Source organism: Cyanistes caeruleus, unplaced genomic scaffold, assembly GCF_971803275.1.
Source record: "Cyanistes caeruleus unplaced genomic scaffold, bCyaCae1.hap1.1 HAP1_SUPER_30, whole genome shotgun sequence".
NCBI lineage: Eukaryota > Metazoa > Chordata > Aves > Passeriformes > Paridae > Cyanistes > Cyanistes caeruleus.
In genome coordinates, this window is record NW_028256295.1 from 1214152 (window position 1) to 1240299 (window position 26148).

General features: G+C 55.6%; 1 protein-coding gene and 1 pseudogene across 1 annotated transcript; both read right to left on the reverse strand.

The window, feature by feature from the left end:
- Window positions 1-5795: 5795 nt before the first annotated feature.
- Window positions 5796-11785, reverse strand: LOC147645251 (maestro heat-like repeat-containing protein family member 7). The gene is made up of 16 exons (XM_086874786.1): window positions 11223-11785; window positions 10968-11123; window positions 10634-10698; window positions 10367-10516; window positions 10030-10178; window positions 9562-9709; window positions 9125-9312; window positions 8898-9035; window positions 8506-8620; window positions 8214-8354; window positions 7843-8019; window positions 7554-7709; window positions 7293-7394; window positions 6845-6947; window positions 6508-6564; window positions 5796-6218 (listed from the first exon to the last, which is right to left on the reverse strand). Exons 1-16 carry the CDS (start codon window positions 11344-11346, stop codon window positions 6019-6021), a joined length of 2169 nt encoding a protein of 722 aa, XP_086730912.1. The 5' UTR covers window positions 11347-11785; the 3' UTR covers window positions 5796-6018.
- A 3857-nt stretch (window positions 11786-15642) lies between these two features.
- On the reverse strand, window positions 15643-16581 carry LOC147645252 (olfactory receptor 14J1-like; annotated as a pseudogene).
- Window positions 16582-26148: the final 9567 nt, after the last annotated feature.

The following is a 26148-nucleotide window of genomic DNA, read 5'->3' on the forward strand; positions in this document are numbered from 1 at the left end:
TGCTTTCGAAGGGGGGAATGATAGTAAAAGGTTCTAAAATCTTAGAAAATTTGGGGACTTAGAAAGAAAGTTAGGTTTGGTAAGCCCTGGGAAAAGTAGGCCCTGAGAAATGTTAGGCCTTGTGCTTGTTAAAGATCAGGTCAAACTGCACTTGTGTAATCAGTAGATGATAAATGATACAATTGTTAGATGTGATTAGATATAATTTTTGTTTAGAGAACATGAGGAACAATGTTGGGGGGCTAAGGGGGGGATCACGAGAAATCCATGCCTGGGTAAAAACAATGCTTACAATAGAACAATGTAAGTTTAATAATTAATATGTAAGTTGCATAACGATAGAGTATAAAATATGTTCAACTCAAAACCAAATTGGGTCAGATTTGGGTATGTGTAACCCTGATACCCAGAGCTCTTCAATAAAGTACCTTCATATAATCATTCGTGATTATGTGTGTTCCTGAACGCTAACAGGATGGCAGAAAGACACCGGGGTGACAGGGAGTTGGCAGCAGCCCTGAGCCATCTTGGCTTTTTTCACCCTTTGTCCTGCCCTTAGGAACAGAGGAAAGGGGAAGGTACAGGGAGGTATACACCAAAAAAAAAGAAAAAAAGGAACTTCACAGAAGACAAAAACAGTCCACCGGAAGAGCCATACCGTCCATAATCGTCCATAATGTTAATATAATCGTCCATAATGTTAATATAATAGTTCTTAATGTTAATATCGTCCATGATACGTCTCGTTGGGTGATGTAAGGTGTCCCAGTGTCTGGTCCCGGCTCCCACACCTCCGTAAGCCCTTTTCTTCCCCATGCCCGAGGCACTCCCAACCCAGCCTTCCTGCCAGGTACTCTCGAGTCCTCATTTCTTAGGCGGGGGTCTCGCCGGCTCTCAGGCCATCAGCCGGTGACTTACGAGGTGTCCATGGAGCCGTGTCCTGCTGTTCTCTTGCTTCACTGGATGCCACGCATTCTCTCACCATATGTTGCAGTCAGCAACCTCTGGATCTCGTCCAGAGAAGCAGCAGGATTCTGGGGACCAGCATCAAACACCAACTGAGACGGGCTCCCAGTTCACAAAACCATTTATTCAGCATGGGAACAAAGTCAGGTCCAGAACAGAGAGCTCTGAACAGAGGCACAGCAGGGGTTTTTGAGGGACAGAACTCTCAAGGGTTTCCACCTTTGAGGGTGCAGTTCAGGGTCAGGGACCAGTAGAAGCACACCAAGGGAGAACCCCTCAGGGACTCAAACCCAATCAGAACACCTGGGCTGCCCTTCACAAGGGGTTTGGGGTGGGACAGTGTTAACTCTTTGTCTCCCTGAGGCTGCTACCACACCACTATAATATTTTTTCCCCTGATCTATCATGCTGAGCACCATGCAAGGCTGTAGAGAGGTCAAGACAACCTCTGTTTTTAAAACTCTGCCCTGCAGCTATTCCTTACGGTGCTGTCAGCAGGGAAGACATTTTGTCTTCTAAAACCTTACTTCTGATAGTTTTTCCCATCTGAAAAATATCTGGGCCAGGGGCAGCACCCAGGGACCTGCCCTGCCTGGGGGAACTTATACCTGGATCTTAGAACTGAGTATCAGAAACAAGGGCACACACTCTGTATTCCAGACTCCAACATTTTATTCTTATTCTTAATTTTCCATGTTTTAAGTACTATTACGTCTTCATCTACTTCAGCTTCTACCTCTTCTTCCTAATATTCCTATTCTTATTTATCGTTTTTTGGTTTCTGGAGGGTCTTATGCAGGTTTTAGTAAGGGGGGGGGGGAGGGGGTTGGGGGTTTTTTTCTTTCCTACTACTACTTCCTAAACACAGTTTTCTTTTCTTTTGTTAGAATTGTGTGTGTTGCAGTCCAGCAGGCCGCCGTCGTGTCCTGGGAACAACACCTCCTGTCTGTGTCCATTCCTCATGGCCAAAGTGCCCCAGGATCAGCATGGAGTCCTTTCCTGAGGAGAGGAAATGGCCTTGGAGTCCAGCAGGGAGGAGCTGGAGCCAGTGTCCCTGCAAAGGGCCAAGAGCCGTGTGGCTGTGGCCCTCGGGGACCCGGTGCAGGGGTGCCGCTGGCGGTGCCAGGCTGCCGCTGGGAGCCGATGACTTTCCAGGTGCCTTCCCGGCCGGACGATGGGCCGGGATGCGGTGCTGAGCCCCGGCAGCGAGGGTCCCCCTTTGGGTGCCGCTTTGGGCTGCCGTGTGCCCTCGGGGAGCCGCCCCGGGGGTGCCGCAGAGCGGCTGGGGCCAACTCGGCCCGCAGGGCCAGCGCAGGCCGGGGAAGCCCGTGCGGCTCCCTCGGGGCGCCGGGCAGGCCGCGGGGCAGCCGCCATCTGCAGCCCGGCGCTGCTGGCAGTGGGCGCTGATCCTGTGGCTGTGCCGCCAGGCAGGGGCAGCGGAACAGCCCCTGTAGCCCCCGCAGCCCCCGCAGCGCCCGCAGTGCCCGCAGCGCCCGCCTCAAGAGCGAGCGACCTTTCCTGTGGGGAAGCAGCTGCCCAGGAGAAGAGACATCTTCCACCGTGGCTTGGGCTGCCAGAGGGCCAGGCCCGGCACAGAGTTGCTCTTGCGGGCACAGCTCGGGCTCCTGGCACTCCACCCAAGCTTCTCAAGGGACAGGCAGCAGGATTCCCTCTTGGGCTAAATCTGCCAGTCTCTGCTGCCTGGCCTCTTCTCCTTCCTCGTGCAGCTCCAGGACGCTCACCTCATCCCAGTCATCGTCCTCCCGCTGCCAGGCCTTGAGCTGGCTGCACAGGATGTCGCAGTATTCCCTGCTGTCCTGAGCCAGCTCTCCATCACTGTCATCATCCCAGCTGGACCTGGAGGATTTTCTCTTTGCTTTGCCTCCAGTCACCTCCTGGCCATCCTGGCACAGCTCTTGCTTGCGGCAAGCTTCCCAGCCCAAGAGTGCCCGGCGGCTCGTGCCTTCTCCTGGGGACAGCCGCTGCTCAGGAGATTCTTCCCAATCTGGGAATTCCTGACAGTGATCGCTGTCCGCCTGCCACGGCTCCTGCTCCCTGCACTCGCCCCACTCGGAGACAGCTGGGGAGGGCTGTTGCTCCCTGCCCTCATCCCAGTCCCGGAAATGCCAGTAGCTCCCCCATACTTGGACCAGCTCTTGCTCAAGGCCTTCATCCCACTCAGAGAGCTCCTGGCAGCTCTGGGCTTCTCCTGGGGACAGCTGTGGCTCAGTGCAGGCTTCCCCTGGAGTCCCTTGCTGGAACTTGTTCATTTCTCCTCGGCAGAGCTCTGGCCCTTCCTCAGCGCAGGACTCCACGGCTCCTCTCCTCCCTCTGCTTGCCCTCTCAGCCTCCTCCTGCTGCTCCCTCAAGGCCTGGGCTCTCTGTGAGCCGGGCCAGGGCCTGGGGGGCTGGGACTTGGGCTTCGCCTTCTCCTCCTCCATGCCTGCAGTCCTCTGGTGCACACAGGTACCTGGACACAGCCACTGTCCTGGGACTGACCCAGGCCCCACAAGCCCTTTATATACCCCCCAGCCGGGGCGGGGCTCTGCCATGTCACAATGGACTTTGGGCACCGCAAGGTCCCGCGTCACCACGGCCCCTGACACACCGTGCCTGTGTCACAAAGGCCACCCCGGCACCCCGTGCCTGTGTCACAAAGGGCACCCCGGCACCCCGTGCCTGTGTCACAAAGGCCACCCCGGCACCCCGTGCCTGTGTCACAAAGGCCACCCCGGCACCCCATGCCTGTGTCACAAAGGCCACCCCGGCACCCCATGCCTGTGTCACAAAGGCCACCCCGGCACCCCGTGCCTGTGTCACAAAGGCCACCCCACACCCCTTCAACAGCCCAAGGCACCAGGAGCGGCCTGGAGCAGCCCAGGCCTTGGGGGATTGCAGCCCCTTCTTCTGAGCCGCTCCTTCAAATGATCAGGAGTGGCTGGGGCCAAGTGAAGGTGCAAAAGGAGACTGTGTGTGTCTTCGTTTGAAAGACAGGGGCCTGCTAAGGGAGGCAGGAGGCTCCTTTGCAATGGAAAATGTAAACCCCCTCCCTCCCAATTATTATCCCTTTGAAAGGCACTCTCTGGCAAAGATAGGAGGACAGGAAGAACAGTTTGTGCTGCTTTTGCATGAATTGCTATTTGGTGAGCAGGGAAGAAGCCCCCCATGGAAATGATTTTACTGAGAGGAGCTGCTAAGCGAGAGCTGCCCCTGTGCCAAGCAAAATCCAAGAGCTGGCTAGCTGTGGGAACTGACTACCTATTAAAGCATTTAAAAAGCTGCATCCACCTTGGTGAGATTGACATTTTGCAGACAGGCAAGCCCGGGAAATCTCTCTCTTGCTTCCACCTTTGAGGAGGTACCCGGCTGCCGGTCGGGCCGGGCCCCGCTGCACTGCGGCCCTTGCAGTCGTGCTGACAGTGGCCGCAACAATCCTTAAAGCTTCAGGGTCCCCTGACACCCGGGCAACCGAGGAGGAAATTAAAGGAGCGGGTTCGCTGGAGTCCCCAAAACCAACTGGAATAGGAAAATCAAGTAGGGATGAGGCCCATAAAGCCTGCGCAGCACAGGAGCAAAGTGCAAAGACCAGGACTAGGGGCAGACACAACAATATCTAGGGGAGGTGTGAGGGCGCAGTCTGAGGGCATGGGTCCAGACACAGACTGGGGTTAGAAAGATGCAAAATACTGCGACGAATTGCAACCAATCAGGGGAGAGATACAGGAAGATTCTAGAAACATAACTTTCAGTGGGGTGACTTGATGAACGTATGAATTGCCATCAGGCCTTTGGCAAGTGCTTCCCAAGGCTTGAACTCAAAGCCTGCTGCTTCAGGGCTGAAGTCTTTCTGGCCCTGTGTCCCAGAAGGGCTGAATCGCACAGGCTCGGCCTGGCAGGGCCGGGCTGGCCCCAGCAGTGACCGGGTGGGGACGGGAGGCTGCGGGACCCCGGTTGAGTCTGGGCCGGACCACGGCTGCTCACACCTTGCTGAGCCTAAGCCGTGCCCCGCTGCTGGCCCCCGCTGAGCTGGAGTCCGCTGGGCTCCGGGAGGAGCTCCGGGTGGGTCCAGGCCCCCTCGGCCACGGCCTGTGTGGCACACGGTAATTGAAAGAAATTGGCCAGGAGACAAGACTCCTGTTTGATGCCTTTATTAGGATTCAGCTCTTGGGGTGGGGGGGGCCCAAGGGATTGCTTCCATCACAGCTGTTCCCACACTGTCAGCTCTAAGGAGGAGACACAATTCAGCTTTGCAGCACACACTGCAGAGCTGAGGCTTCCATCCTCATGAGAGTAGACAGGGACCTGTCATCCTGGTTTGCTGTCTAGGGCTGTCAGTCCTTTCCAGTCCTCTTAGGTCATGGTGATGCAGGAAGATGGTTTCTAAGCAGGTTTAGGTGATGCAGGGAGATGATCTTGCATCATAGCTTGCTCAAATACGTTTCCTTGTCCTCTTATTCCTCTGTAAGCTCGTTGTTTTGGTGTCCTGCATGCCTTAGTTTGCATTTTACTCGGTTACACAGCTTCCTGGGAGTTTCTTTGTTCTAGTGTGGCACAGAGACCATTGGAGTTGCCTCCTTCTGTGGCATACCTTTCTAATGGGTTGCTTTTGTTAGTTTGATTTAGCCCCCATGGGAGCAGCTCTGTTACAAGGTAGCAGGGAAGTAAGGGGAAAGGGTACAGGAATGTCTCATAAGAACCTTTAAAACACTTCAGAAACTGGTAAGTAATTAACATTACTAATAACCATCGGAGCAAACAAGGGGTACAAGGTTTACAAATGGGATAAGAACATTAACTGTACATAACTAAACACAGTATTTCATCTGGGGTGGATTTCTTGAGAGATTTTATTCATGACACCTCTCTTCCCCTATGCCCTGTACACCATGGGTAGCAAAAAAAAGGTCTTGTGAGACTGCCTATTATAACTATATGCCTATGTAATATGCTATATTTATATACATAAGGAAAAAAAAAAATAAAGGAACAATGCTAGAGAAAAGGAAAATCGCTGCTCTCTCAGGTGGTGCCCAGCAGACAGAGCCTGCCAGATCAGCTCTCTGCAGAGCTCCAGCAGCACAGCCAGCCTAGGCCCGACAGACGAGGCCGTGTCCTCCATGCCCTGCGTAGCTGATCTTGCAGGTTATCAAAGACGGAATATCGAGCCCTCTCTATTGCCTGTAGGATGTACAGTGTTTGAATTGCCAGGTTTACAATGGCAGGGCTGCTGCCATCCACCATGTTCACAAGGGCTGGAAGAGAGACGAACAGAGCCACGGTCAGATCCCAGACCTGTGAGGGCCCACGGATAGCCCCCTGCCAGGGCCATCCCAGTCGGCTCTTGCCATGGCCAGCAGGGAGCAGGGACCAAGGGGATCAGCCTGAAGCTGCTGGCCACGAATGCCCCATGTGCCCCTGAAATCTCGGTGTGCTCTTCTCACGCCGCCCCTCATCCACACGGGGAGCAGAGCCCTCCGCAGCCAGGCCAGGACCTGCAGCTCCACCCGCCAGCCCCACTGACAGCCCGCTGCCCTCACTCACATTTGTAAATGAGCTGCATCTCTTCCTTCTGCCCCCTCAGGAGCCGCCCGGCTATCCCTGGGAACACAGAGCCTGTCAGGGCCCCAGCGGCACAGCTCCCTGCCAGCGGCTCTGCCAGCCCTGTGGCCACACGGCCTCCCGCCCCGGCAGGGCTCAGCCCGGGCCCTTGCCGCATCCTGACTCAGCCCAAGGGCACGGCTGCCAGAGGCCGGCAGCAGCAGCCCCGAGGGCAGCCGGGGCTCCAGGGCGCCGGGCCCGGGTGCCGCTGCCGGGGCAGCAGCCGGGGCCGGGGCCGAGCTGCGGCGGGGCGGGGAGGGAGCCCGGGCTCGTGGCTCACCGATGAACCTGATGGCCGCCTCTTGCAAGGGCTCCTGTGGGCAGTCCAGGTACGGCAGGGCCCGGCGCAGCTGCTCGGCCGCTCGCCTCTCATCCTGTCCCAGCTGGAGAGAGAGGCAGGAGGGAAGGGTTGGTGCGGGCTCTGCCTCTGCGGCCAGCCCCGGCCTCCCGTGCCCGCCCAGCCCTGAGGCCCGGCCAGCAGCCGCTGGCGCCGGGCTCTGGAGGGGGCAGAGGGCCGGCTGCTGCCCGGGGAGCCGCGGTGCCGCCCCTGCCCGCAGCCCCAGTGTGGGGCTCCATTGGCACCCGGCTCGGGGCCACAGGAGCCTGGAGAAGAAGCCGTGTGGCCGGCTGCGGCACTGGGCAGGGGCACAGCTGCCAGCCCCACAAACCGAGCGCCGGAGACAGGGGGCTTCTCCAGGCTGAGGCTGGGCCTTCCAAGCCGTCCTTACCAGGCACTCGGTGATCATCCACAGCTTCTTCTTCTTCACTGGTCTTTCCAGATCTCTCCTCTTCAGGAACTCAGCCGCACAAAGCAGCGTTGCCCAAGAAGCCTGGAGAGCAGCAGAGACCCGCAGATGGCCCCACAAGCCAGGACACAGGATCCGCATTTGCGTGCCAAGGCCTGGAGGAGGCTGCAGCCGGCAAGGTGCCAGGGCAGGAGGCGGCCGAGCCCCGTGCCCGGGTGACAGCAGCAGCCCGGGAGTCCTCACCTCCGCCACCTGCTGGTTCTCGTCATGGCAGTGGAAGAAGAGTGGCAGCAGGCTGTGGTGCACGTGTGACTTCAGGGCCTTTTTTTCCTTTTCCGTTAGAACAGTCATCAGCGATCGGAAGAATAATATGGACACCAGCTGCACCTGGCTATTATCCTATATGAAAGGAAGGAAAAAACACCTCAGCCCTGTCTGCATGGGGCTCAGCAGGGCGCAGGTGGGCAAATCCCCAGGGCACCAAGTGTCTGGGCAGCACCCAGTGGCCTCGGCTGGGGGCACAGAGTCTTACATGGTCAAAGAGTGGCAGGAGTGCCTCAGCCAGCTGCAGAGCCATGTGGCTGGGTATCAGCATGTCCTTGTCCAAAACTATAAAGCTGAGCACCATGATTGCCTTCCTAACTATCTCTCCATCTGCATCCCACAGGAGCTCTACAAGACTTTCAGTCAGGCTCCGCATTTTTTCAGCCTGTGTGGAAGACAAGTCTGTGAAACGCCACCCTGCTGCCACAGGGCCAAGAGGCCAAAGGCCTGTCCCAAAGCACTCAGGCAGCTGAAGCAGGAGGCAGGAGAGCTGGGAGCAGCTGCCTCGGTGCCCGAAGCCCAGCCGAGCCCAAGTGACTGCGTTCCCCAGCACTGCTTCAGCCACTGCCCACTTCTCACCATCGAGGGATCATCAATCAACTTGAAAAGGGCCCTGAGTGCCAGGTGACGCTTGTCCCTGCTCTCGCTACTCAGGTGCCTTGAGAAGATTTCCAGGACTCTGTTAGCACTGCGTTCGCTCAAGTCCAGGTAGTCCAGGATCTGAAAGGCACAGGCAGTGACAGGGGAGCCAGCTGGCAGGAGCCCAGAACCAACACAGGGCATGGGCACCATCCCAGGCAGCTGCAGCTGTGAGGGGGCAGAGAGGTGGCAGGCAGCTCTGCAGGGAGGCAGTTTTGGCCATGGGGCTCACCTCCACAAGGAATGCCAGGGCAGGCAGATCCCAGCGTGCCTCCTGTGTGCTGAGCAGCTGGAGCAGGTAGGGAACAATGCGGGAACACAAGGGGATAGAGGCAGACAACATCTCCCTGCCAGGGTGAAAAAGTAGCCAAGACCGTGAGCCAGGGGGACAAACATCTCCCAGGCCTGATTCACAGAGCTCTGATCTTTGACCACTGTCCTGCAAGGGGACCTGGGCCCTTGGGGAGGTGACTCCTTGTGGGCACCCGCTTCTCCCAGCCTTTTCCAATCTCCTTAGCTGTCCCTTGGTGACAAGGCCCTCTGGCCCACAACAGTGGGGACTGTGTTGGGAAACTTCAGCACAGGGCACAAATGTCAGAGGCAGTGGGGAGAAGGGGGTCTCACCTGGCCAGCAGACCCACGGCATAGTGGTGGGTGTCAGCACTGAGCAGCTTGTCCCAGCCACGCTTGTGTTCCATTTCCACCACCACTTCCTCACGATGCATTTGGCAGAGCAGGGACTTCAGGGCCTGCACTGCAAAGCTGTGTGCACAGCAAAGCCCAGGTCACGCTGGGAGCACTGGCTCCTGCCGTGGAGACATGGCAGGGACAGGAGGAGTGGGATAGAGCACCTGTTGGGGCTGATGGCAAGGCCGTGTTGCTCCTGGCATCCCTTCCAGAAGGCATTGAGATCCTCTGGCATCTCCAAAGTGCTGAAGAACACTTGGAAGAGCAGATGCACAAAGAGGCGGGGGAAATGCACTGTCACTACATGTGGGACACAGAGCATCTGAAGGATCTTCCACATCAGCACAGTTGCCTGCAGAGGACAGAGAACCCAGAGACGGTGCTCAGTGCCGAGGTGTCCAGGTGTCAGGGCCTGAGTGTGGCAGGGAGAGGTCAGGGGAAACCCTTGGGGAGCATCAGGCCTGGTGCCCCTGAAGCTGCCGCTAGGCCAGGTTTCAGCCTGGTGCCTGAGGCAGGGAGATGCAGTGGGGGAAGGAGGAAACAGAGCTGCTGAAGACACGGCTGGCCATGGGCTGAGCAAAGGCCAGTTGCAGAAACTCACAGCCAGGGCAAAGACACCCGTGTTGTCTCCATCAGAGGTGCACGTGCTGTGCTCTGGCCAGTTCCCCAGCACATCGAGGACTGTCAGGTATGCCTGCTCCGCTGTCCTGGGCGAGCACAAGATCGTCTTCCACATGGTCATAGCAGCTCTGCGGGGCGACAGCTCTGTCTCACGGGGGTCTCAGACACATCCCCGTGGCCTGGGCAGCAATGGGGAGCTGAGCTGGCTGCCAGCTCTGCCTCTGCCTGCTGCCCCTCGCCAGCAGCAGCACCCAGGCAGCCCAGGCCTGCAGGGACAGGGCCCAGAGGGGCCATGGCATGGCAGCAGGCTCAGGGGCCGATGGAGCAGGGCTGGGAAGGGGAGCAGCCAGAGGGCTCTGGAAGTCTCTGTTGGTCAGACACCTGGGCCAGGCTGTGCAGGCTGATGGGCTGGGGAGTTCTGAGCCCTCTGGGCACGTGGGCCCCGTACCTGTCACACGTTGGGGCCACACGCAGGAGAGCAATGACCACATCAGTGGGCTGTGCCTCGCTCAGATCCAGCAGGGTCCTGTTCAGCCTGTGCTCAGAGAACTGATTGGCCATGAGCCACTGGTGGATGTACCTCACCATGGCAGGCACCTGGAGAAAGCACAAGGGGAGACTTGGAAAGCTGCCACAGGGAGTCAGGAATGTCCCCAGCTTCCCCAGAGAAGTGCTTCCCTTCTCACCACGCTGCAATGGCCTCAAAGGCTTAGAGTGATCAGCAGGTGTGGCTTGGGAGGCCAAGTGATTCCTGGAGGATCAAACCCTGGCCACAGGCTGCTTACTTGCTTTTGACTGTAAAAACCCTCCTCTACAAGCATATCCAGCAGGGCAGCAGTGGCCTTGGTGTTGAAGATGTATGAATAAGGTCTGACCCCAGCGGCCATGGCGCTGGTCCCTTCCTCCCGAATTCTCTTGATGAAGTTGCAAACCAGCTGTAGGAGAAGGGCAGGAGACAGAAACATCGGGGATGTTCTATGGAGTGCTCCAAGCGTGGTGCTGGGCTGAGCAGTGCCAGCAGGCCCAGCCCAGGTGGGGATGGCTGCAGGTACCTGCGCTGCTCTTCGGAAGCGGCCACGGGCAGGCTCCTGCTCTTGTGTCCTGTCCATGGCTGCATCTGGCAAAGAGCAGCCAGAGCTGAGGGGCTGCGGGAGAGGCTGGAGAACACAGCCCAGCCCTGCACTCCCCAGGCAGGGACAGCCCTGGGGTGGCTCAGGGGATGGAGCACAGCCACTGCTGGGGGGGCAGCCCCTGCCCCTCTTTTATCCTGTCCATGGGTGTGTCTCCACAGGACAGGGTGGGATGGGATGAGATGGGATGCAATGGGATGGGATGGGGCCAAGATGGCCGCAGGCACCAGCCCTGTGGCCCAGCTCTGCCACTCACCCTCCTCCAGCGGCTGGAACTGCTGCACCTCTTCGGTCTCTGGTGCTGGGGCAGCTCCAGGGCCTTCTTCCTCTTCCTCCTCCTCCTCCTCCACCCAGGCCAGCTTGAGCACTCTTGGGGGTTGCTGCTCCAGGTCTTCTTCAGGACTCTCCCATCCTTTCCATAGGAACAGCACCAGGGGATGGCATGGCATGTAATGGGATGGGGCCAAGCTGGACACAGGCACTAGCCCTAAGGCCGAGCTCTGCAACTCACCCTCCTGTGGTGCCTGGAACTCCTGCACCTCTTCAATCTCCTGTGCTGGGGCAGTTCCAGGGCCTTCTTCTTCCTCCTCCTTCACCCAGGCCAGCTTGGGCACTCTTGGGGGTCGCTGCTCCATGGCAGGGACTGGATTTATGGTACTTGCAGGAGAGATGGCTTGGAAAAGCTCAAGTCAGCAAGCCCTGCAGTCGTGCCTGGAAGGCACCTGCAAGACTGAAGTCCTGGCAAGACTGCAGGACAACAAGTCCTGCACTTGGGTCTTGAGGGCTCCTGCCACAAGGACAGGAGGCTCCTTGACAGGGATTGTGGTCTGGTTTCAAGGGCAGTGACTGCAGGGATGGGCGACACCTTGGAAAAGCTCCGGGTCACCAAGTCCCGCAATCTGCCCTCAAGAGAACCTTAAGAAAAGAAGCCTCGGCAAGGCCACAGGTCAGCAAGTCCCGTGGTCTGGCCTCGAGGTCACCTGTAGGAATAACAGCTCAGAAAAGCTCCGGGTCCGACACAAACGAGTGCGCTGTGCGGGGGCTCCCCACAGTACCGCTCTGCCGCGTCCTGTCCCGTCGCGTGCACTGGGCACTGTGGCATGGCCCTGTCACCGCCAGCTCCTATGTCACCACATGTCACAAAGGGCCCTCTGACACCCTGTCCATTTCCATCCCATGGTGACCATGTGTCACAAAGGGCCCTTGCACACACTGCCACCTGCCCTTGGGCTGCCCCCATCCCCCCCAAAGTGGCCCAGGTTGGAAGGAATCCCTTGCCCAAAGTGTCTAAGACAGCCCAACAGGATCTTTAGGAACGCCTCAAACCATCAGCAAACGCTGCCCTGCTCTGCAGGCTCAGGGTAGCAGAAGGAGCCCCCAGGGCTGCCGACGCAGCCACAGCAGGAAGGGCACGGGGCCCGTCACAGAATCTGGCACGGCCTCCTTGGGACATGTCCCGGCTGGTGGCCATTCTAAATTCACAGGTGTGACACAGACAAGGAACATCTGGGCCAAGGCACGAAGTGTCCACTAGAATGTATTTTAGCACATTAGAAAGACTTGGGAGGAATCCCAGAGGGTCATTTTTTGAAGCAAAGTGATCTGATTAAATACTGTAACCAACGGTAGGCTTGGTAAAAATTAGAAAGTGGTGAAAATGGACTGCCTAATGGAACTTTAAATGATCATCCACTGTTACAGTTGATGTTATTTTTAAGAAAAGAAGACAAATGAGACCAAGTGATATGTGCAGACACATTTTTTTACCCTGAAGAATAAACCTGAGTGGCACAAAGAATATGGCTTTGATTTAGACCCCCAGGAGACTTTGGTCCTTCCTTTGGAAAGAGATAACAGGTGGAAAATAAAGAGATGTTGTTCAGCATGTAGTTTAGGGCAAAGATGTTTGAAACTGGCAAAAAAGCACGAGGAAGACACTGTTATAGATGTCCAAGACTCACAGCCGAGTTATTCCAGGCCAGCTCTACCTTCCCCCTCAAGCAACCAGTCCTCTCCCTCAATTAAATGAAAGTGAGAATGAGATGAATAATCCTGGTGAGGGAACAAGTGTGGGGATGCCAGTGACAACATGTACAAGGAATAAAACCAAGAAAGCTTTGCCTTTAGTCACCCCCTTAAGGCAAATAGTGGGTCCCACAGGAGAAGCTGTGTGGGTGAAAATCCCCTTTTCTACTGGTGACCTGAATAACTGGCAGGAAGAAGTTCATAATTATAGAGAAAACCCTAGCAAAGTGGCAAAAAGATTGGAGTTAATAGTCAAGAACCGAGACCCAGACTGAGGTGATTTCATGATGACAGCGCTAAGGAAAACAGATAAGGAGTTGGTGATGAAGATGGTCAGAGCACGTGTGCAGGGAGAAATTGCTAGTGGAGCCTTACAGGGTACAGTGGACCAGTTGTTTCCTATTGTAAACCCTTTGTTGGGCCCGAATGATGCCAAGAACTGTGCGATGTTAACTGGATACTGGGAACTGTGGGGGCCGAGGAAGCAGCCAATGCTGTAGCCACTCTCCCCTGGAGGAAAAGCCCATAGGAGGCTTTCACTGACCGCTCTCCCCCAGAGGCTACAGGCCTCGATGGGGAGCTGTCATTTTTACAGCCACACGTTAAGTGGTTCCCAACATGTCTTTCCCCCTGTATGCATATTATTTTTACCCTGTTGGCCCTTCCCCCTTGTTCCACCCCTGAATCCTCAGACCATTGTCCCTGTTGCTCCACCCCACCCCCTGCTTTTCCCATATAATCCCTGCTCTCACTGAGCCTGGGCCAGTTGTTGTCTCTGGGACCCTTCAGGAGAGAAGAATAAAGACCTCCTTGGAACCCCACACGGTGCCTCCCGTCTCTTTTCTTCGGCAGCACCCGAGGAACAGTGGCCATTCCAAAAGCCATTTGAAGGGCTCGCAGCTGAATCCCGGGGGCAAGGCAAGCGTGCCTGTGCGCCCAGGGGAAGTGCCACAGGAGACGCTTCCCTGGGAAGGTCGCGGCACCCTGACCACCTCCGCTCGCCGCGACAGGTGGGGCCCAACAGGGAGCTCTGCCAGCGGTTCCCTGGTTCCCTGGTTCCCTGGAGAAGCGTCTCCTGCAGCACCAGCTGCAGAAAGCAAGTCGCTCTCGGGTCTGTCACTTCCCTGAGGAAACCCCATCGCGTTTTAGCAAGGGCTATCCAAGGGGACACCGGGACCCTCCTAGGACCATCCGGGGAGCGAGGAGAAGATTTCCCCAAGGACCAGCCAGTGGGTGACACCACACCCAGCAGTTTTGGTTCACCCAGTGGAGGTGGAAAAAGATGCTAAAATCAGGATTTGGCCTTTCTGGGAGGGTTTTGGAGACAGTTTTATACCCACGGGGAACAAAATCCTTCCTGGTTTTAACAAATCCTTTTGGAATGCTGCACATGACTCACCTGGGCTGGGAGAAAATGGGAAAACATCTGGGAAAATCATAGATTTCCCACTTAACAGCTCCATCCCTTTGGAATGCTGCACATGACTCACCTGAGCTGGGAAAACCTGGGAAAATCCTGGAACACACACCTGAGGGAGAGGTTTGTTAATCCTGGCTCATCCCAGGAACTTCCATTCCTCAATCCAGAAAGGATGGGTTAGGGAGACCCCCAGTCTGGGAGTGCCTATGACACCTCCTAAAAAAACGTTTCCTTGCTTTTCCAATTCCAGAAAGGAAATTCCTGTATTATTTTCCATCAGGAAATTGGGTTAATTAAATTAGTGCAGGCTTTTCCACCAGCATTCCAGTCCTTGTCATTCCAGCAGTTCCACTAATCTCGATCCCAGGTGTGATTCAGAGGGTTGGGATTTCCTGGTCCTGAGCAACAACATCTGCAGTGGCACAGGAAACTCACAGCTCATGGGAACAAACTTTCTGTGTGACTCCAGAGGCCACGACAAACCTGAGTGGTTTCCCTCCCGTCCCCCAGCCCTTCCTGGCCCCTGGGGCTGATGGCATTTGTGCTCCTTCAGGTTCATCTCCCCACAGCAGCACCATGGGGGTGCTGACGCCTGCTCTGGGCAGTGCAAACAGGGGCTCCTGAGCCAGTGCTGCCGTGTCTGTGCCTGCAAGGATGCAGCACCTCTCTGAGCTGGGGGAGAGGCCAGGGCTGCACAGGGGGGATGTTGTCGGCAGCTCCATGAGGACGCTCTGGGACGCTGCCCTGGGGTGTCCAGCGCAGTGGGGATGGATCAGCCCCTGCTCTGCTGCTCCTTCCCGTCTCCCCCAGGGACCTTGCAGAGCCCCAGCCATGCTGTTTGCCCCCAGCCTGCCCACGGCCAGCCTGGGGCTGCTCACGGGGGTTTTCTGTGCTGAGCTTTGGCCTGGCCGTGTTCTTGAGAGAGCCTGGGCAAGGAGCCTGGAGCCCCCAGGCCCTGCCCTGAGGCGTCAGCGCTGCCCCAGCAGTGCCCATGGCCTGTCCCTGCTGCAGCCCCGGCACTGCCACCCCCAGGGCTGTGCCCGGCCCCGAGAGCACTCAGGCCCTGCAGCAACACCAGGGCCAGGAGGGCAGCGGGGCAGTGGCACAGGAGCAGCACTGGCAACACCAAGTGCTGCTGCTCCTGGCCACAGCTGCTGTGCCAGCACTGATCTGCCCCAGCTCTGCACACAGACACTGCTGCTGCAGCTCCAGAGAAGGGAACAAAAGGGGCATCTCTGGAGAAAACTTTCCTGGGAGATCCTCTATTTCCTTTAAATCCACCAAGAGTGCAGCGCCTCATGGACACAGTCTGTGGGCACAGGGAACGTGGAGAGAAACAAAATGAGAATTGGCACAAAACAATGACATTTTATTGTGGACAAGATTAAAAAAGTAAAACAAATAAAAAGAACCTCCAAAGGAAAACCAGAAAGAACTATCAAAGGTGATTTTTCTTACAAGTGATTTGCAGAAATTGGTCAGCAGTTTAATGTTCCTGAAATGATCCCGTCATCATTCTCCACAATGCAGCCTTGAGCTCCTGGTTCCTCAGGCTCATCCCTCAGATGAGGGGGTTCAGGGCTGGAGGCACCACTGAGTACAGAACTGACAGGGCCATATCCAGGGATGGGGAGGAGATGGAGGGGGGCTTCAGGTGAGCAAATATGATAGTGCTAATAAACAGGGAGAGCACAGCCAGGTGAGGGAGGCAGGTGGAAAAGGCTTTGTGCTGTCCCTGCTCAGAGGGGATCCTCAGCACAGCCCTGAAGATCTGCACATAGGAGAAAACCATGAACACAAAACAGCCAAGTACCAAACAGGCACTGACTGCAATGAACCCAAGTTCTCCAGTGTAGGAATTAGAGCAGGAGAGCTTGAGGATCTGTGGGATTTCACAGAAGAACTGGCCCAGGGCATTGCCATGGCACAGGGGCAGGGAAAATGTATTGGCTGTGTGCATGAGAGCATTGAGAAAGGCACTGGCCCAGGCAGCTGCTGCCATGTGGGCACAAGCTCTGCTGCCCAGGAGGGTCCCGTAGTGCAGGGGTTTGCAGATGGACATGTAGCGGTCGTAGCACATGATGGTCAGCAGGGAAAACCCTGCTCCAAGGAAGAAGAGAAGGAAAAAGAGCTGTGCAGCACATCCTGTGTAGGAGATGTGTCTGGTGTCCCAGAGGGAATTGTGCATGGCTTTGGGCACAGTGGTGCAGATGCAGCCCAGGTCAGTGAGGGCCAGGTTGAGCAGGAAGAAGAACATGGGGCTGTGCAGGTGGTGGCTGCAGGCTACGGCGCTGATGATGAGGCCGTTGCCCAGGAGGGCAGCCAGGGAGATGCCCAGGAAGAGGCAGAAGTGCAGGAGCTGCAGCTGCCGCGTGTCTGCCAGTGCCAGCAGGAGGAAGTGGCTGATGGAGCTGCTGTTGGGCATTTCTTCACTCTGGCCATGGAGTTCTGTTGAAGGAGGAGAAAGTGACAAGTCAGGGGAGACTTTACTGAGCAATGTCCAAGTCCCTTCTCCCAGCCCTCCTCCTGCTGCTCTGTGCCACCCAATTTTCCTTTTCTCAGAGCCCTTCCTTCAGCCCCGTGCCTGGAGCTCTGCTGGGATCTGGCCCCATTGCTGTGATGAGCAGGGGCTCTGCCCATGGACAGTGAGGAGTGAGCTCTGTTCTGCAGCAGTGGGGTCATGGGAACGGGGACAGGGGCCAGTCCTGGGGTTGGACTGCATCATCCCAAACTGCTCCTGAGGCAGAGGAGCCTGGCAACATCTCCTGTCCCAGGGCTCAGGAATGGTGATGGCCAAAGGCAGTTTGAGAGGGTTTCCTGCTGTGCCCAGGGAGATCAGAGAGAAATGTGCAATGCAGGAGCATTGGCTGTAACTCAGTGGAGGGTCAGGGGAGCTGCTCTGTCACTCCATCTGTCCCCAGATGCCCTTTCTGAGATCGAGGGCAGGCACTGTGTTTCCCTGGAAATCAGCCTGACACAGCTGAGAGCAGAGGGACACACAGCAGAGCAAACTGGTTCAGTCTTTCTCAGAGTCTCAGCCCCACTCCTGGCCAAGGACACTTCTGTCCTCAGTGTCCCCTGGAGACAGCTGACAGCTTGGGTGGCATCCCAAGGACACACCAAGGGTCCTGTCCATGGCACTGCTGGAGGAGAGTCAGGTCATTCCCAGCCTCCCAGCCTGCCCTGCCCAGAGCTCCTGGGGCAGAGGGAGCTGGGACATCCCATTGCTGTGCCCAGCCTGCACAGGAGGAGCCCAAGGGCTGGGCCTGCCCTGCAGCTGGAGCTGCCATTCCCAGAGAGCTGTCAGCAATGCCAGGAGCACCTGGGCAAGGCAAGGAGAGAGAGCCAGGCCCTGAGGAAAAGCCTTTCCTTGCCCAGCCCTGCCCAGCCCCTGCCAGGCAGCACCAGTGCAGGACAATCACCCTCAGGCATTTCCAATCAGACATTTGCTGCGTCTTGGCATGGGGATCTGTATAAAAGTAATCATGGAATAGTTAATTTGGGAAAAGACTTTAAACTTTAAACTTTAAACTAAAATCCCAGCACAGCTTGGTGGCACTTTCCCCCCACTGCCTGCCCAGGGCTCTGCTGCCTGGAGCTGTCCCTGCCAGCAGCTGCTGCCCTGTGCCCAGGGCTGGGCCCTGCCAGCACTGCCCCAGCCCAGCCCAGCCCTGGGGGCTCAGCTCTGCCCTGCAGAGCCCTCCCAGCTCAGGGCACTGCCCAGGGGCAGCTCTGGCTCTGCAGGCTCTGATGGCAATGGCAGAGCAACCCTGAGGAGGCTGGAAAAGGACACTGATGCTGCCTGGAAGGGGCCCTGTGCTGATTTCTGTCAGTGCCTGGTTAAGATTTGAGAATTTTTTTTTTTTTAATTTATCGCAACCTGTCACAAGAGGTTGAATAGAGAAATGAAATGAGAGCTGAATATCAATGTGCAATTTCCCATCCAGGCAACCCAAAGCACTAGATTAAAAAAGCACAAACTTCCCTTTTATGCAGCCCCTGATTTGCTGTGCTCCCTGTATAATTTACTTGGTGCAGTCCATGGGCAGAATGGCTGAAAGCACATTAGGAATCTCCTGTAAACCTACTGATCACTAAAAGTAACAGTTCAGCTATCTCAGGCATTGTCAAAATTCATAATACCTTTAATCTTTATCCCCCCTCCCAGCCATTCTGCAATAGTAGGAAACTGAATACAAAGTCTTAGAAAATGTCCTCATTTTTATCAAAATCCTTATCTTTCAAATATTCCATGACTGATCAGGAACCCTCAGCATATCAGAGCTTCAGGAGCATTCACCTCCCCTCCACCAGAAATACTCAGAGCTGTACTCACAGAGTCTGTAGGCACTGGGATGTTCCAGCTTGAGGAGATGCCTCCAGGAGCTGCAGCTGCATTGTCCTGCAGCCAGAGGCTTCCTGTGCCAAGGGCTGGCAGGGATTCTGCCCCAGGCACTTCTCAGCACCTTCCCAGCCCTGACTGATTGAAGCTCTCTGTGCCTCTGGGCTGTGCCCAGGGTGGCTGCAGGCAGTGCCCCAGCCCTGCTGGGCTGGCAGAAGAGCTGCTCAGCAAGAGAAATGTGCTTTTGAAGCTCTTCTTGGTTTCCAGGAGCTGCCTCTGTGCCAGGAGCCCGGCCCAGCTCAGCAGCACAGACACAGCAGCAGGACTTTAATGAGCCTCTTGGGGCTTTGTGCTGAGGCCCTGAACATCAGTCCCTGACAGGGAGGGGAAGAAACCTCTCAAGAACTCCAAGTCAAAATCCAACTCCAAAGTTTCTTTCACTTTTAATGGGTCCCACTGAGGGACGTGACTGAGAAAGTGTCCCCAGGCCCCAGGCAGAGCAGAGAACTGGAGGCACTGATGACAGCTGGGGACAAAGAGAAGCCAAGCCTTGGTGCCCTGGGCCACAGCAGCCAATGCTGTGCCAGCAAGGGCTGTGAGGAGACACCTTGTCCTGAGGCCCTGGGGCCTCCTGGCACAGCCCCAGCAAGGCTGGCCACTGTCACCCCCTTGGCCTGCCCTCAGCATCCCCCCTAGCCCACATGCCAGTGGCCTCAGGGATCTGCTGGAAGGAGTCCCTGGGGAGCCTTGCTCAGGAATGGCCGTGGGGGGCTCCTTCATGCTCCCAGGGACTGCAGCTTTTTCAAAGGACTTTGGCTTTTGCCTTGGAGTCTCTGAGAGCTTTGTGCAATCCTGGCCTCCAATTATCTGCTGTAATTAGTCCCTTGGGAGGCTTTGTCAGTAACAACACTCAGTGGGGCTCATTAATGCTTCAAGGTACTTCAGGTTCTTAAGGCACTTTCCTTTTTCCTTCCCACCCTGAGTCTCTGAGAAGTTTGTGAAATCCTGGCCCCAATTATCTGCTTTAACGAGTCCCTTGGGAGCTTTGCATTGACACTCAGTGGGGCTCATCAATACTTTGAGATACTCAGGGCTTTTTCAGCTACTTTGGATTTTCCTTTCCACACTGAGTCTCTGGGAGGTTTTTGTGCAATCCTGGCCTCCAGTTCTCTCCTCCAAGGAGTCCATGAGGAGCCTGTGTTTGGGATGGACCTCAGTGGCACCCATTAATGCCTGGAGACACTTTGGGTTTTTCCTCTGACTTGGACTCCTGGAAAGGTTTGTGCAATCTCCTCTCAGGCCCTGAGGTTCAAGGGCTCAGCTCCAAATGCACCACGGGGCTCATTAGGATCAAGCAAATCCTAACAAACCATGGCTGTGCCTTGATTTCCCTCTGGTCTGGCGCAGTTCTTAGGAAAGTTTTCTACAATACTTATGGAGTTCAAAGATCTTCTAAGATATATCTGTTCCTATTTTAAAGGGTGTCTTTTATTCCTGTTCTCTTTAGAGCAGAGGTGATTGCAGCATTCAGTGATGGATATTGATCCAGGGTCTCTCCTAAGGAGGTCTGGCCAGGTCAGAGAAGCTGTGCCTTGAGGTTTGACCCAGTGTGGACAACCTTGCTCCACATTCCCCAGCCCCATCCTGTCTCTCCTCACTCTCCTGGGACCTGCTTTGCTCACAGAACTGGCTGCACTCAGGCAAAGAGGGGTTTTCCTTCTTTGATTTTAGCAATCTAAAACTGCTGAGTTTCCCCATGGAAAACAGACACCCTCCTCAAGTGTGTGCCAAGCCCAAGGTGCCACCAAGGAGGTTCCCCTTCCCCAAGGCAGAGCCACACAAGGAATGTTTCAGACACACAGGGAGTTCTACAATAAACACAACCCCAGAGTTGGCTGAAGGCAGAATTAGAGCAGCTGCTGAAGGACAGACAAGCTTTGAACTCCTTGCAGCTGAAAGCACCAAGTGGGTTGTTGGGAGGTGTGTGAGTGAGGCAAGAGTGAGGGAAGGGAAATGCAGAGAGCCCTGGGAGTGTTTCTGTGCAGACAGGCTGCTGCAAGGGCAGCGTTGGACTTCTCTGGGGGGAACTGTGAGGGAGGTTGGGGCAGAGTGACCTCCCCAGTGACCTCGAGATGTCACACAGCCACCTGGGATGTCACATCCCACTCAGTGGTGTCACACAACCTGCTCTGGGATGTCACACCACCATTCTGTGATGTCACATCTCTTCCTATATGCCACAAAACCACCTTGTGATGTCACATAGCGTTCTGTGATATCACACAGCCACATTTGATGTCATTGTTCACTCTGTGATGTCACAGTCAGCACTGTGATGTCATACAACCTGTCCTGAGACGTCACATGGCTCTTCTATGATGTCACTGCCCACTCTAGGATTTCATATCACCACCATGTGACTCCACAGCCTGTTTTGGGATGTCTCACAACCAACCAGTGATGTCACAACCCTCTCTGTGATGTCATCTATCTAACCTCTGATGTCATAGTCTTCTCTGATGTCACATGCTACTCAGTGATATCACACAACTCACTCTGTGAAGTCATGCAGCCACACAGTGATGTCACACCCTGCACTGTGATGTCATAGAATCCCCTCTATGATGCTGTAGCTGTTCAGTGACCTCACACAACAAACTCTGGCATGTCACAGCCCCAGCTGTGACCTCACACAGCCCACTCAGAGCTGTCACACAGCCCCTTTCTGACATCACAGCTGCTCTGGGGCTCCAGGACACAGCCACAGAGGTGCTGCTGGGACACAGCCCCCTCTGGCACATCCCACAGCCCCTGCCAGTGCTGAGCCCCTGGGAGCTCTGTCTGGGCCTGCTCTCTGTGTCCCTGAGCTGCCCTGGCAGGGCCCCAGCCCTGCTGGGCTGTGCTCAGGAGCTGCTCCTGGCCAGAGCTGTCTCTCTGCAGCGCTGCCCTTGCCAGGAGCTGCCTCTGGGCCAGGAGCCCGGCCCAGCTCAGCAGCACAGACACAGCACCAGCACTTTCATCACCCTCTCGGGCCTTTGGGGCTCTTGGCATCACACTCAGTCCCTCAGAGTGTGCTCCAGAAACTCCTCAAGAGCTCCAAGTCAGTTGGAAACACTGAAGTTTCTTGTAGTTGAAATGAGACACGAGTGAGAAAGCGTCCCCAGGTTCCAGGCAGAGCAGAAGACTGGAGGCCCTGATGGCAGCTGGGGACAAGCAAGGGAAAGGTGTCTGTGGTGCTGAGCAAAGCTGGATGTGTTTCAGGAATGGCAAGGGCCAAGGGCTGAGCCCCAGCCCCTGGCAAGGCAGATGCTGTCCCTCCCTCATTGCTCAGGGCTCTTCCCGGGCCACTGGCATGTGGGGATGTGCAATGCCAAGGGCAGCACCATGGGGCGGCCCCTGCCAGGCTGCTGAGCAGGGACAAGGAGGCAATGAGGCCCCAGGGCTGCCAGGGTCACTTGTCCCCTGCTGGCCTCAGGCCCAGGGCCAGCAGCCATGGCCAAAGGGCTGCACAAGTTGCCTCTGGCAGGGCCTTGCAATGGCACAGCCCAGGGCCTCCAGCCTCTACCTGCTGCTCGTGTGATGAGGCCTCCAAATCTCATCCTGGGAGATTTTTGGTCACTCTTCATGGTCTGGGAAAATGGAAACACTGGTCAAAGTTATTTTCTACCAAATCTTGCAGTGACAGAAAAAGGATCATTATGTTTAAAGTGACTAAAAGTGGATTTGGATTTGTCAGAAGAAGGAAATATTTTACAATCAGAGCAGCACAAAACTGCAACTGCTTTTCCAGAGAAATGGATGCCCCATCCCAGGACTGCTCCCAGAGCAGGAGCTCTGTGCAACCTGACACAGTGAAAGCCTCTCCCCTCCCCAAGGATGGAATTGCTGTTGTGTGGGTTCTCTGATGTGCTGGGTGCCCTCACAACCCTCCTGGCCAGAATGTCTGCTGAGGGCCAGCCAGGCTGCTGCAGTGGCACTGACCTCACAGCCATCACCATTGCAGCCATGTCCCCTGGGCCTGGCTCTCCCCTTTCCTCTGCCCCTGCCTTGTCTCTGCTGCCATGAAGAGTTTGTTCATTATTATCTTGTCCCCAAGGTGCTGGGGCCAATTGCTTCCCAGTCAGGCTCCTGGAGCAGCAGTGGCTTTTCAGAGCCCAGCCAGAAATGAGCCCTGAAGCAGCAGCTCTGCAGTGCTGGCCACCAGGCCGGGGTGCCAAGGGAGCCTTCTGGCCATGGCCTGGAAGCAGCTGCTGCTGCCAAGGTGCCTTTGGTGCCTCAGGCTGTCCCTGGCACAGCTCCCAGCACGGCACTCTGCACTTGTGCCCGAGCCCTTCCCTGGGTTGGGGCTGGCCTGGGGCTTTTCCTGCAGCGGGATCTGCCCTGGCCATGGCACAGGAAAGGCAGTTCCTGCTGGAACAGGAGGCTGTGCCTGGAATGGGCTCAAAAAACTCCAGCAAGGCCCTGTTTACTTCAAAATTGCTTCCTAGAGCACTATAGTCTAATAATTGTTATTGCTCCTCTACTGTGGAGTAAATAACTTTTCCTTTATTTACTCTGTGGTGCAAAAAAATCTGTCTAATCATAAATCAATCAATCAATCAATCACTCAGTTGTATTTGTATAAATATATCTCATACTCAATTTTTAATCTTATGGGACAAGATGCATTACGATTCACTTCCACCTGTCCAATACTTTTTACACATAAACCTTTGACAAACTCTGGGGCTGGGATTAGATCTCCTCTCTTAGAAGGAATTTAAAAGTCTAGGTGCTCTGGAGGGGTTTGAGGATCCAATGTGGCTGCTGGGTGTCATGACTCACCAGGAGTTTCTCTAATAAAGAAATAAATATTTTTCCTAAAGCTCCCACTCTGCCCATGACAGGAAGCCCTAGGAGTGCCTGTGACATTCTGGCTCCTGAATAGCCTGGAGACACTTGGAATGTTGCCATGGAGCCCATCTGAGGGCCTGTAACAAATCTGAAATGTAGTAGGCAACCATCACAGGACCTGTTGCTATGGTCAGTCCCTTGGCAGCTCCATGGAGACCCCATGCCAGGGGTGGTTGCCATGGACACCAGCTCAGGCCTGGAGCCAGAGTCCGTTGCCATGGCAACCATTTGCAGTCCCATCCCCAGGCTCATGGGATCCCAGAGCCACAGAATTGGCTGAGTTGGGAGGGAGCCATGGGGATCCTCCAGTCCAACTGCTGGCCCTGCACAGGACACCCCAACAATCCCAGCCTGGGCCTGGCAGCGCTGGCCAAATGCTGCTGGAGCTCAGCCAGCCCTGGAGCTGGGAGCCTTCCCTGGGGAGCCTGTTCAGTGCCCCAGCAGCCTCGCGGGAAAAACCTTTTCCTCACATCCAGCCTAAACCTGCCCGCCTCAGCTCCAGCCGCTCCCTCCACTCCTGTCCCTGGGCACCAGAGGGAAGAGGTTCCCACAGCCCCCAGCCAGGGACCCGCTCCCAAGGCTGCTGCCATGGCAACCAGGCCTGGCACCAGCTGGGATGCTCGGTTTCCACGGGCTGGGCTTCAGGAATGGCATTCCCCAATTTCCTGCTCCGGCTAAAACCGCGCTGCCGCTCGCTTCCCTCCCACCTTCCATGGAAAGCACAAAAGGCAAAGATCCCATGCTGGGAAAAGAACAATTTATTGAGAACAGCAACAGGATAAGGAACAAACAGACACAGAAATACATTTCGTAACAGAAAGGATAAGACAAACCATTCACAGGGAAAACTAAACCACCACCGACTGTTTCTTCCTGAACATGCATTTCCTCCTGCCAAGAAAGGATACCCTTCTACTCTGGTGAGAGAGAGGGAGTCCTTTTCCTGCCCCTGGCAATGACCTGAGATGGGATTGAATATAATGACAGGACCATGGCCAGACTCTCATGTTCTTTAATCCCACATCATGTCATTACCACGGGCAGGAAAAGGTACAGGTGTCTTCCCAGCATGGATAACAGGGAACATGGATCACCAGGTCTCTTCCCAATGTCAGTCTTCCAATGTGAGATGAAGCTGGAGCAGTGCACAAAGCTCTTCCTGCACTTGAACCAATCGCAGGGCTTCCCTTACCGGTGCTTCCGTTGGTCTGGTCAAGTTAGAGCTCCGGGTGAAGCTCTTCCCACACTGTGCACATGTGTAGGGCCTCTCCCCAGTGTGGATGCGCCGGTGCCTGATGAGGTGGGTGTTGTACTTGAAGCTCTCCCCACAGTCGGGACAGCGGAAGGGCCTCTCATCCGTGTGAATCCGCTGGTGCAGGAGGAGATTGGAGCTGGTCTGAAACCTCTTCCCACACTCAGGACACTCGTAGGGCCTCTCCCCAGTGTGGATGCGCTGGTGGATGATGAGGTGGGACCTCCAGCTGAAGCCATTCCTACATTGCCCACACTCGTAGGGCCATTGCCCAGTGTGGATCATCCTGTGGCAGACCAGGCTGTTGCTCTGGCTGAAGATCTTCCCACACTCCAAGCACTTGTAGCGCTTCTCCCCATCCTGAAGCTGCTCATGGGCCACCAGCTCAGAGCCCCGGCTGGATCTCCGGCCGCCTTCCCGGCACAGGGTGGGTCTTTCCTCCTCAGAGCACCCTGGGATGGGTATGGAGCCCCTCCTCCTGTGGGATCTCTGGGGATTTTCATCCCTGTTGGAGTCCTGCACCGTGGAGCCACTCAAAACGTCCTCTTCCACGAGTTTCTGCCGTGGGGATTTGTCCTCCCTGGTCTCCATCCTCAGCTCCTTGTCTGGGGGAGGAAGGACAAGGAGAGGATGGGATTTGCCTCCGTGCCAGAGGGAAGGGGAAGGAGATCCCCCCAGTGCGTCCCCGGCAGGACGGCGTTGGCAGCGGGGTTGTCCTGCAGCCGGGGGCCAGGCTGGGCTGGGAGATGGAGCAGGAGAGAGGGGGAAAGGGGCACTGACTTCCTCCTCACCTGCCTGGGTGTCCCATGGCATCTTCCTCTTCCTCACAGCCTGCTTCTCCATCCAGCCAAGGTTTGGGATTGGAAACTCCTGGTTTGAGAAAAAACAAGGAATGAGCACATTGAGTTTGATGGTCCCTCTTACCAAGCCCATCTCTAGAAGTCACCCGGGCCTCTGACGTGACTTAGTTTGAAAGAAGTTTGCTAAGGAAGGCAGAAATCACCACTGAAATTGATAAAAAATTTAAGCATCCCATCCCCTCCGAATTATTATAATCTTGAAACCAAAGTGCTCTCAGGTAACAATATGGGAAAAGGAATATAAATTCTTTACTAAAGAAAGGAAAATGAAAATGCAGCAGTACAAAAAAAAAAAAAAAAAAACCCCACAACAAAAAGCAACCCACCAACAGAGTCAGGACCTTACACCCCGTTGGTCAGGGTGCTGGTAGAAGTTTGATTAAATGGTGGCTGCAGTGCTCCAGGAGTGACAGATGTGGTTCTGTTGAAGCAATGATCCCATAGAAGATTGTAGCTTACCTCAGAAGTTCTGGTGCTGTAGATGGGTCTGGTCTCTCCTCTGGGAATCCAGTGGAGAAAGACTGCCTGTGGTGTTCTGATTCCCAGATTATATCCAGTCAGGAATGCTTGGCTCCTCCCCCTGGGTGGTGCATCTCACAATGGGATGATGTCATTTTATCAGTCCTGCAGTGAGACTCAATGGCC

What these genes read in the sequence shown, in the direction of transcription:
- LOC147645251 (XM_086874786.1), bottom strand. Translation starts at nt 11,346, where the DNA reads ATGGAGCAGCGACCCCCAAGAGTGCCCAAGCTGGCCTGGGTGAAGGAG. An exon ending in GTTCCAGCCGCTGGAGGAGG is followed by an intron (nt 10,699 to 10,967) that starts GTGAGTGGCAGA and finishes GCTCTTTGCCAG; the next exon opens with ATGCAGCCATGGACAGGACA. An exon ending in TGATTGATGATCCCTCGATG is followed by an intron (nt 8,020 to 8,213) that starts GTGAGAAGTGGG and finishes TCTTCCACACAG; the next exon opens with GCTGAAAAAATGCGGAGCCT.